Source organism: Hippocampus comes, unplaced genomic scaffold (assembly GCF_001891065.2).
Source record: "Hippocampus comes isolate QL1 unplaced genomic scaffold, H_comes_QL1_v1.1 scaffold156, whole genome shotgun sequence".
Lineage (NCBI taxonomy): Eukaryota > Metazoa > Chordata > Actinopteri > Syngnathiformes > Syngnathidae > Hippocampus > Hippocampus comes.
In genome coordinates this window covers 5,392,628-5,404,872 of record NW_017805744.1, presented here as the reverse complement: position 1 = coordinate 5,404,872, position 12,245 = coordinate 5,392,628, and the positions used below count along the sequence as shown (strand labels likewise).

Genomic DNA, 12,245 nt, shown 5'->3' with positions numbered 1-12,245 from the left:
ACCATTCTCCTCAAGCACCATGGTTGAATTTTTGTTCGATTTGTTTCGCGGGGTTTTGGCATAGAACAAATAAATCATTGTATTTATAGACCTCTTTAGATATTAAGCAAAAGTCATGTTATGTTTACAATAATGGTTACTTGATGGAGTGCAGACCAGCAATTAGTTAAGCAGGATGCATGACTTGAGTTTCTGGTGAATTATTCCACCTTTTTTTTTTTTTTCCCACAGGAGAGATTTGGTTCGAAAGTTTCCATCTATTCATGGCTTTGTCAGGTTCTTTAGCTCCAGGCTGTGAAACTTATCCAAGCTGAAGGCTAAAAATGGTTGCTTTTCATACAGCTGGATCAACAGTGGAAAAACATTTGTAGAAAGTGCTACATCTGAACACAGGCTCAGTACCCCCCTGGAAAGCGTAGAGAGCAGTCAAAACAGGAGTGAGTATGTGTTGGCTTATTCTTTGGAAAGAAAACCAGCAGGGAGCTATGCATTCTATTTCCTGCCGCCGCACACTCTTAAGCTCTATAAAATGATGCTCTGTCAGGAGTCTGGGTTTTCTGGAAATCTGATGCAATTCACATAAAAAAAAAAAAAAAAAAAACACAAAATCACATTTCGAGTGGCTCAAGTCAGCTCTTGGAAGGGAAATGCAGAAGGAACCTGACTCCATCTGTGTGTCAGCTTAGTACTATTTTTCTCTTCTTTTCTTTTCAAAGACTTCTTAATTCTGTATTTACCACTTGGCATATAGGAGGACTGAGTGCGTTGCTGTTGCCTCGGCAACATGTCAGTCTGTTGACCTGGCTGCCCGGCAAACTCTCAGTTGGCACGCTGACCACGATAGACAGAATGAATCTCAAAACACACATGGCACACTCTGTCATGATGTTGGCATGGTGTCCCATGTTTGTCTGTCTGGCGGTCTCTCAAACACACAAACGCATGCACACACAAGCACATGCGCGCTCCAGAAAACAAACACGGACATTTTTTCAGCTGCGAAATGTTCCCCCTTTGGCTCTATGTGGTGAACAAGTGCACACAGGTGAAAGTGATGGAAACCTCTCCAAGACTCACTTATCTGGGGCAATGTGTCATACTTTTTCATGCCTGTGGACATCCTGACACACACACACACACAGACAGGCAAAGTCCCCTTCTTCCTCCATGATAACAAAGCTGATGAAGCTGTTCTGATCAAGTCTGAATAACGATGTCAGAAGCCGAATGAAGCTGAGGTGCCTTTCTTTTGAAATGACCAACAATGAGGTCATTGTAATGCAGATAATGCCACACCATCAAACCGCCCAAATGGCAACTATAAACAAAAAAACAAAAACAAAACTTTGATGTCATTGAAATGTTGAAACACACAAAACACGCGTAGCATCAATGCACCTTACACACCGACTTGGGTGTAATGTGTGTGCCATGCCTCAACCAGCCCCCCGTTGTTTGCCCTGTCGCGGCAGACAGCTTATGAGCGCTAAGCTCTTTGGATCGATGCTCGTTTGCAGGATTTTTCCTTTACTCATTCCACCTCAGTCAGTATATTCCCATCTTTGTAGAGGTTTGTAGGGTTTTTTTTCGGTGTACAGTAGGCATGCATTGTTTTAGATTGAAGGATATACTGTATGAAGTTCCTCACTGCAGGTGTGTCCATGTTTGACAAATTGTCCTACCTGATTGCAATATTACAACTCCCACAATGAAAACATGCATAAAGTATTTAGATTTAGACAATAAAAAGTATTTACAATATGTTGCACTGCTTTGAAATCTTGGCTGTGTGTTTAGGGCTGTTGGTCGATGAATTTTCTCTAAAATCAAGAGTGCTCTGGAGCAGGTTTTCATGCAGGATGTTGCTTGATTGGTGGTTTGCTCCAGGGATGTTTATTGTTCTGCAATATTGTTTTCTTTCAAAAGAGGATTCTGAGTTACACGACTGAGAAAGGCTCATCTCCCATGATCGCTCTGTTTAGATGGGCAACCAACTCTAGCAATTGTCCTGATGGTTCTGTACCTTTTCTAGGATCGGTGATTTGAGGCAATAATGACTTGGATGCCTACCAACAATTCAGTTGACTTAATGCTTGATTTGAGTTTCGATCTGCACAGTCAATTTAGGGTACCTTGTGTTTCTTTCCAAATCAGGTTCATTCAACAGAAGTGATTACAAATGGACTCCAAAGAACATGTGGAAACACCTCAAGGATGATCAGTGGATAAGGGTGCCATTGAGCTTAATTCTGAGCTACATGCAGCAAAGGCTATGAATGCCAATGTAGCTACTGCTGTACTATTATTATTATTATTATTATTATTTTTATTATTATTATTATCCATCCATCAATGTTTTAATCCGAATATCCTCAGGAGGGTCACGGGCACACTGGTGCCTATCCCAGGTGTCTTCGGGTAGTAGGCGGTGTACACCCTGAACTGTTTGCCAGCTAATCACATTATTATTATTATTATTATTATTATTATTATTATTATTATTATTTTTATTATTATTATTATCCATCCATCAATGTTTTAATCCGAATATCCTCAGGAGGGTCACGGGCACACTGGTGCCTATCCCAGGTGTCTTCGGGTAGTAGGCAGTGTACACCCTGAACTGTTTGCCAGCTAATCACATTATTATTATTATTATTATTTTTATTATTATTATTATCCATCCATCAATGTTTTAATCCGAATATCCTCAGGAGGGTCACGGGCACACTGGTGCCTATCCCAGGTGTCTTCGGGTAGTAGGCAGTGTACACCCTGAACTGTTTGCCAGCTAATCACATTATTATTATTATTATTATTTTTATTATTATTATTATCCATCCATCAATGTTTTAATCCGAATATCCTCAGGAGGGTCACGGGCACACTGGTGCCTATCCCAGGTGTCTTCGGGTAGTAGGCAGTGTACACCCTGAACTGTTTGCCAGCTAATCACATTATTATTATTATTATTATTGTTATTATTATTATTAAGACGCTTTGAAAAAAGGTCACATTGTTCGTTTTCTTGTGAAGAATTTGCACGGTAAAAAATAATGTGAGGGCTGTAAGAAAATAAATGTTGAAAAAGAGCAATATGAATACCCTTTGGACTGTATCACACTGGACACTTCATTAGGTACAACTGTATGCCCACTTCAAGGGGTGTAACAAAAAAGATATTGATGGTAAGCTTTGATTGACACTGTCAGAGGTGCTCCTTTTTAATGTGGCATTTAAGTGATTTTGTGTCATACCACTGAACAGGACTGTACATTCTACCATCATTTTGCCCACCTCTGGGACCTAACCCATAATAAGCAATACTGTATGTGCAACACACTTTTTTGGCAGAATGTTTGATGCCATCCTTGGTGTTAGATTTCATGAGCTTGTGCCAGCATACCTGATGTTGCAGCCAATGAGTGTATTTTCATAATGTTGTTCGTTGAGCTCATCAACATTAGCCTATTGATTCGTCATTAGTCACAGGATAGGCACACCCTTGCAAACCTTGCCCACACCACATGGTCATGTCTTTTCTCTACACGACAACTCACTTCTTCATGCAGCCTCACAGGGGACCGCCTCACCCCATCCAACCAAGCTGTTATCTTATTTTCATCACCCAGCAATAACTCGACCCTGCCTACCCCCATCCCGTTGCCACATCAGGGATTTCCAGTGTCCCCAAAACGTTTCCGCCGTCATGGTCCAGCAGATGTCATTTAGCAGCAGACACACCACTTTTATTTCTCCATCCATCTCTCCGCCTCTCCAGGGACCCAAATGAGGGAGCAATGTGTGTCTGTGTATCTGTGTGTATGTCTACGGGGGGCGGGGGGAGACCGGCAGGTTAATGAATTAGTAATTAGGATTGACATCGCCTCTCCGGTAGGTTCCCCCTAAACTATGTTTTGAATCTCTCATTCTCTGGTCAGCTGTGCATCCTCCCGTTGTCATCTGAACCCCCCCCGCCCTCCTATCATGTCTTTCCATCTTTTGCAGAAGAACATCCTCTCCGCCCACCCCCCACCTGCCTCACAGTGGGTCTTGCCTGTCTAACCTTCTCCTCCCCTTGTCTTCAAACACACACACCAGCCTCTTTTGTTCTGCCCACAACCCCCTCATGACTTTATAAACGCGCTTCTTCCTAATACTTCAGTTTTTTTCCATCTCCTTCTCATGTGCTATTGATCACAAGAGATCCCTCTATTGACGGAGCTTCTCAATCCATAGCGACTTAACAATAAAGCCTTAGAGGCTTAGTCCAATACCCAAGAAAGAAACATCATACAATGTTGGTGTTTTGTAAAAAAATAAAGTAAAATAAAATAAATGTAAACACATTTGTGGCTTTGAGGTGACATTCCAATAGTGGTACATGACTTCCAAATTGTTCAAAGGGGATTCAACCAACATATTCCACAAAAATTGACCTTGAAAGTGACGCAAGGTCACACAATCAGTATATGTAAAGTTCCTCAAGTCGTCAGCAAATTCCATGAAACCTCACTGGAGTTCTGTTCTGGAGTGACATAAAGTAAGCCAACGCACAATCGAAGCAGTCAGAATCGAGTTTGTCTCAATGGCGTACCCAGCCATGCCAGCTGAAGACGGCGTGATCTAATGGCAAGCTCAGCTTTGGTTATACATTGATTGGAAAGTTTATCATGGTTCATTGTTCGAGTTAACGGATACACGCTGGTCCGAATCCTGTCAAAGGGGGTTTGCAGTGTTTGTTAGCATTAAGCTAGCTGAGTTTCGTTAGATGACGTTATAGGGTTGAACATTGTGGTATATACAATGTTTATTAATTGTTTGTGTTATGTGTCAGTTTACAGTAAATTTCAACTAGGAGTGGCAAATAGGATACAGCTTGAAGCAAGCGTGTCATTATTTGAAGAACTGTGCAAGTGAGGTTGTTTTCACTACATAAAAGTGATGTTAAATATTCGTCTTCCATTTCTTGTCGTGAGAGAGTGTAATCAGTCACTCAGGAATACTTTAAAAACAAACCGATGTCAACAAGACCACAAATATGTTGTGTAAATTGTACTAATATTTTTGATTGTTGTTTTGATATGACTCAAGCGTGCAAAAGCAAGGTATCTCAGAACTCTTTTAAATTGTGAAACAAAGAAACAAACAAATATGATAATGTGTCCTTTAAATCATGTAATAAGAGTACACGTAATTGATTACTCTGTATTTGATTACACAATTTAACTGTGCTGGTTTACAGCAAATAAATGGTATCGGGTTGAGCCTTGTTGAGGACAGTGCAGATCGATGATAGAGAATGCACAGGTAAATAACATTCTTCTATTTAAAGACACTAAGCGGCCACGTCATCACAGCTCAGGTCAGATACCGATTGCTTGTTGACGGCACAATCTCACTCTTTTCACAAATATGTGAGGAAAATCAATTCCTCATTTTGTGAGGAACGCTTTCACATAGACACGATGTCCACTAATAAATCAGTACTTCTCCAAAGGGTGTCAGCTGACACCAAGGGCTATTTGTCTTTGTTCTCCAGGCTGCCTAATTGATTGTCTGCATTTCAGTGGTTTATTGTGGTTGTCTCATTATTGTGGGCAGTTTCATTTTCCTGACGGTAGGTTTGTTTAAAATACTCTGGCAAACCAACTCAACTCAACTCAACTGTATTTATAGAGTACTTTCAAACAGCCATCGCTGCATACAAAGTGCTGTACCTGGAGCAACTATCATATATACAACAATAAAGCAATAAATCAATAACAAAGATGGTAGAAAGCACCAAGGTAAAAAAGACAAAACAAATTGACACCAGATTGAGCAAAAATGATTAAACTGTATTTTGTTTATCTTTGCCTGCGACATAATGACAGGCAAAACAATTTGATGCTCCTAGCAGGCAGTTCACTTTTAGAGTTTATTTACTTTTTGCAACATTTTTTTTTCAATGAGGATGGATGGAGATGTATTTAAATATGTGTCTCGGCTTAATTCAAGCTGATAAAAACTTCTTTGGAGGTGCAGTTTCATCATTTGCCAAAGATTCTATTCTTGACACGTGTGCATGGCCCCAAATCGGATTTAAATTGGTTGATTTATTTATTCAGCAGTTGGCCTAGAATGTATCAAATCAGGCTACTTCATCTTGATTTCTCTAGCAGACGTCAATGTCCTATCTAACCAAACATGCATGATGAATGCGTACGCCTGGATATGACATCTGTGGTACTTTAGACCTTGGACAGAACTATTTAAAACGCTGTAAATCATCTGCAGGCTGTGCTTTTTTTTTTTCCGGGTCACTATTCCAACTTTCCCCCCTTCCAATCACGACTCATGTGATGTCAATAGCCTGTGAAATAAATAGGCCAGTGTGAATCGAAGAGGAGGACCTTCATTCACTCTTTCATCCTCCTCCAGTACTGTACATCTAACACATTTCGAGTTTTCAAATGCGTTCCAGTTAACTCTGGTGCTGATTTGCCTTGCAGGCTGTACTGGCACCAGTGACGCGCTGCTCCAGCCCAGCCAGTGAGAGTGACGGCGCTCCGAAGCGCATCCCAGCCGCCCACCAGAAACACTGTGCGGCGTCGTGTGGAGGTAGAGACGGGCCGTCCGTCCTCAAGAACTGAGGCGAGGGAGGTAGCGAGAGAGAGAGAGAGAGAGAGAGAGAGAGAGAGACAGACAGACAGAGATTTGGGAAGGAGAACCGAACCCGTCTGATCGCGCTATTCCCCGGTGCGGATGTACGGAGACAGACGGCGAAAGAGGAGCATCGCCACGCTCGCGTTTTACCGGTGAGTGAAGAAATATTCATTTTGGACGACTGCGGCTATCGTTGCATAATGATAGCACAGTATCCTAATGGACTTGTAACACGGTTCTGGTCTATTTGTGTGTCATGATATATGGGCTGGCGGGGTGCTTGACGAGCTGTTTTTCTTACTAATCTGGGATCATAATATTAGGTCTAGACCTGCAGTGTGTGTTTAGCTAACACAACGAATAGGTCGTGGGATTTTATGACAGGTGTGTTCGTATTTTATCGCCCCTTTACCGTCTTCATTAGTTAAACCGAAGACACGTTGCTTTTTGAAACGTTGCCCAGGTCTATTTTGTAGGGAAAGAAAGACAACCGGCCTCAAATGAGCTTGAAACAAGTCTCCCAGCCATCTTGTTGTCATGGTTACTGGCTCGAGGAGGCTGGGAGGACATCTCTCTCTCTCGCTCTCACTCACTCACTCTCTCTCTCTCTCACACACACGCACACACACACACACACACACACACACACACACACACACACACACACACACACACACACACACACACACACACTGTGCAAGTAGACAATGTGCCCTGTCTATCTAGTTTGTTTATGTCATTTAAAGTGTACTGGGGGACTCTGGGAAAAACAAGCATGGGACAAGCACATGTTAACAGGCAGTTGGTTGACACAAATGGACACATAAAGATGATTTTGTGTGCGTGTGTGTGTGTGTGTGTGTGTGTGTGTGTGTGTGTGTGTGTGTGCGTGTGTGTGTGTGTGTGTGAAGAGGTGGGAGGTGCTTATACTGAACTCGGGGTTCTTTGGAAGAGGGACTCAATGACATCTTAATAATCATCCGTATTAGAAAAGACCCGGTTATCCTAATTACACACATTTACATGTCTAGTCAAGATCCCTTGCATTTCACAGCTCTGAGACAACAGCACAGTGCTTCTCCCGAGTATTAATCTCAAAGTCAAGGTGTCAGACATGGAGACGCTCCAGCAGCTGCATCAGGCTGCACTTGTCTCACACTTGATTGGCGCAAGTGAAGATCTATCTCTACCACTGCATATGATATAACATATAAAATCTTTCAAATTTGATCATTGGAAGTGTTGCCAGTGAACTATAGTTTTATTAGATTTTACATGAGAATGCTAAAATTGAAATTCTGGCTGTGTACAACCCCACAAAGACACAATTCTGTTTTAAATGGAATAGATTAAGCCGATAATAAGATAAAGCCATGCATTATGTATGCTATTGTATATGTGGGCAAGAAGGACTGAGACAACACATCTTCATTAATTAATCAGTCAGGGGTTGGGCTTGACCCCTTAGTTCCCTTTCAATATTTCATTTTTGACTAAATATATTCCATCTATCTATCTATCTATCTATCTATCTATCTATCTATCTATCTATCTATCTATCTATCTCTATGCATGGATGGGTTTGGTGTATTAGAATCTGATCCCAACCCTTTCATAAAACTTTATGGTCGAATTAGAGTAGAGACAAAATAATCGACTCCAAAATCGTTCATAAAGTATTGGCAGTAAAGCGGAAGTTGTTCTGCGTATATGCGTTTACAGCATTTGTACAGTAAGGGTACAGTATCAGAAACAGCAGCAAATGGTTGATGTGCTAGAAGTGACATATCGGGGCGATTTGGGGGGACTTTTCCGCTTCATTGGAGGCTTGATTCTTGCTGGATATAGCAGACAGCCAAAAACACATTCTTGATTGCTTCCAACTTTGTGTTTTGCTGCCTTCCTGTCTTGGGTTGACAACCAGGAAATTGTTTCTTCCTCCATCTGTATGCATGCCATATAAATACATTTTTAAAAGGTGACACTAAAGCTTTGTTTGGACTGTGGCTGCAGTGGCAGGGCTGCATGCAGCCAGCATGAGGTGAACAGGGTCAGTGGGTCATTTATAACCGTGAGAGTGAGTTTTTTTTTTTTGTTTTCTTTTGAAGCATGTCTCTGTTAGAAGAAGAGTGGAGGAGGGGGCAGGGTCAGTGGGTCATTTATAACCGTGAGAGTGAGATTTTGGTTTTTTTTTTCTTTTGGAGCATGTCTCTGTTAGAAGAAGAGTGGAGGAGGGTGTGCATAGACCTCACATCTTATTGTCATTCTTCATTTCATCACTCGGGCAGATACATGCATATTGCATTAGCTCTGTTTAAAATAGTCACTGGAACGTGATTGTTTTGAAACTGCAGTCATGGCTGTGCTTTAAAAAGAAAGATATGAAGCATTCACGACATATTGTTTCCAGACTTTGAGGCAGAAATAAGTCATATTATGCTGTACATGAAACCGAATGACTTGATTTTGCTGTCTTACGAGTGGAATTGTCAAGAAAAGCTGACACGTCTTACTTTCTTCCAGCACTTTAAAATGATTCTGAGGCGCTCTTTCCCTGCATTGTTATGCTGAGCTATTAACAGCTGCTCATCATGCGTCATTGTTCACTTGGCTGTGATGACAAATCTGACGAGTGACGCAATTCTCCACATGTGGCACAAGTGTGCATATGCATCGGACACATGAAAGTCAGTTTAGAGGTCAAAGTGTATAAACAAGGAATCTGAGTACAGGCGGACAATACATTGGATAGTCCAAGGCCAAACACATGTTCTGCGATGCAGGACAGCCTAAAGCATTTATTGTAACTATAGTCGTGCCTTCAAGTATCATTTCAAAGTTCTCAAGTCATATTAATAATAGGAGAAACACAACTATACTAAAATCTTTGTTGACTCCTGATGGAGCGAACATGAAAATCCATCCATTTTCTTATCCGCTTCTCCTCACGAGGGTCACGTGCTGGAGCCTATCCCAGCTGACTTTGAGCAGTAAGCGCGGTACACCCTGAACTGGTTGCCAGCCAATCGCACTGTATATGAAAATGAAGTAGAGAAATAATAATAAAACCACTAGTGACAAAATCTAAAGGTGCAATTGAATGTGAATGTTCCGTAGGATCTTTTGTAGTTATGGGGAAGCAATGTTGAATTATACTGTATGAAGATATTGAAAAAAAAAATACAATATCCAACATAAAAATATACAGTTAAAATATAACAGATTATACACTCAATCACTGTATGGACTATGTGTTCTAGATTTTTCGATTGGTAGACAATGAAATCAAAAGGTGTACATTCATGTGGCTTGATTGTCATTTTGAAGTGAATTGTGTTAAATGTGATTCCCAACAAGTCAGTCTGTTTAATTCCAGTCTGATTGCATTAGTAGCCTCTTTGGGATCTCTGACAGATCCCAATCATGGTTATCTGAGAGCCTCCCAGTGGACCACGACTGTGTGGCAGAGAGATCAATAAATCACACCATGGTGTGTGCGTAGTATGAAGATGTGTGTGTGTGTGTGTGTGTGTGTGTGTGTGTGTGTGTGTGTGTGTGTGTGCATTAGACGCTGTGTGTTTGTGTCTGTGGTGGGTCTGAAAGATAAAAGGGTGCAATAAGAAAGGCACAAGTGACAACCTTTTATCAGCTGTGTATCAAGTGCACTGTGTTTGGTGGTTTACCGTATTTGTCTGATTGGGCATGTGCGTGTTTGCATGATTGACGGGTGGTCTGAGTGCAAAGAACTTACTTTGATAAGGTTGAAGTGCTTCAATGTTCTGCTGACAAAAGTGGAACTGCAATAAGAATCCCATAGCTCTTTTCCAAAGGCTACATGCATTCTTGTAGTATGTGTGAGAGCAGATCTGCTTTCCTCAGTAGTGGAAATCACAATGCGGCGTAGTACCGCTGTTCTCTTTTTCTAAGACCCATTTAGCTCAATTAGTTCAAAACGAGAGTCTGACAGTGGATTTAGACAGAGATATTAGGAAACATAATGTGGAGCAGATGGAGAGGAGAGAAGGGAAGAGAAACGGAACACGAGAGTCAGACGCGGCGAGAATTCCCACTTTCCATGTCTGGTTTCATAACGGTTGACTGTTTCCATTTATGGAGCCTTGTCACTGTTTTGCTTGGGTATGCACTCACATTTGACTGCGCGCTTTGCAAATGCATGCTTATGTAGCTGCATAAATGGATGCTAACAGTGCTTGTTTGCATATGCTTGGTAATTACTAAATGCTCCACTGTCAACATCATTATAGTTTAGGGCTATTTGGACTCAATTATAATCACTAATGAGGGCTCGTGGGCTTGTTACTTGTTTGGATAGAATTCAAAATGTGACTTTAAATGCAGATTTTGCCTGTGTGTTTCAGCTTATTGAATGAATCGAAAAAAATGCAGGACTGCGATGCACTACCATGGGATTGGTGTCCGCAAGATGGAATATATCGACAGTTTTTGGTAAATAGATTATGCTTCCAATTACTTCGACCCCGTGAAGAAAATGTGTCAGCCGATTGCAGCTCGCATATTCAGAAGGAATCTGCTGAGGGATCATTCAGAGCGTCCTTTGAGATCATCACACGACAGTGAGAGGGATTAGTGGAATGCAGCAGAGACACTCAGTGCCTGCCTGTGGAAATAAGACAAAGCACAAAAGACTTGCCTTTTCTGCTGTATTTTAACAACCTTTCAGTTTATACGTTTTCCATCAGGGAGTTCTTCATTCGAGGTCAAAGATTTGGGTTTGATTGTGGCTTGCATTTGTATGTCGCTACAACAAGAGAATGTCTAAAATGGGAAATATGCCTGGAGTGAATTTGCGTCAGTTTTTGGCTTGTGCATAATTTGCATCACACTTTCATTACTCAAATAAAAAATTAAGTGGACCGGCGGTGTCCTCGTGCTTGGGTCCAAACCAAAGACTCGAAAGCTTCCACGGTCTTATCAAATCCGCCTGCATTGAGTCATGATTTTTTTGCAAGTTAGATTTTTTTTTTTGCTAGTTTCTCAAGGGCATTATAATATCCTGACAGCAACAGTATGCAGTCATTTCATCTTGAAAATATTTTGATTGGTATATTTTTACAGCCAACTTTAAGGGTTTGCCTTTCACTGCATCACAATAATATAAGGCAATTCCGTTGGAATCTGAGTAACAATACATTTGAACCTTGTGACGACAAATCTCTCCATCAATCTTTATTCTGGGCATGTGCACAAATGTGACACATACAATGCATCCTGCTGGCATTTGAAAAGCATCTGCAATTCTATATATTGAGCTCTATCCCGCTGTCCTATTTAAGGTCTATCTGCCTTCCTTCCAGACTGCAGAGTCACTGGCTGTTTTTGCAAATGCAGCATTGGATTGGACCAGGGGCATCCCGAGCTAATGTGGCGCCTAAGGCCAGATTTGATATGGTGCCACCTTCATCAACGACTTACAAACGCTTACAAAAGATTTTTTATCCTTTATTTATTTATTTATTTTTTAACATTGTCTTTAATTCCTAAGATAACACCGCACAATTCAAAATGTAAAATGGAACATTTTGTTACTGTCAAACAAATCATGCGAGTGACTTGCT

The 12,245-nt window shown here is 41.2% G+C and overlaps 1 protein-coding gene across 2 annotated transcripts in view; it reads left to right on the top strand.

Annotated features, from left to right (window-relative positions):
* The first annotated feature begins 6,381 nt into the window (after positions 1-6,381).
* Positions 6,382-12,245, top strand: part of psd2 (pleckstrin and Sec7 domain containing 2) — a 31,103-nt gene continuing 25,239 nt past the window's right edge. Inside the window, exons 1-2 of one of the 2 annotated variants that reach the window (XM_019884004.1) lie at positions 6,382-6,800; positions 11,028-11,115. In XM_019884004.1, the coding sequence (XP_019739563.1) occupies positions 6,748-6,800; positions 11,028-11,115 (141 nt within the window). In that variant the 5' untranslated portion in view covers positions 6,382-6,747. The remainder of the gene's footprint in view (positions 6,801-11,027; positions 11,116-12,245) is intronic. The other variant, XM_019884005.1, reaches the window with a different exon arrangement.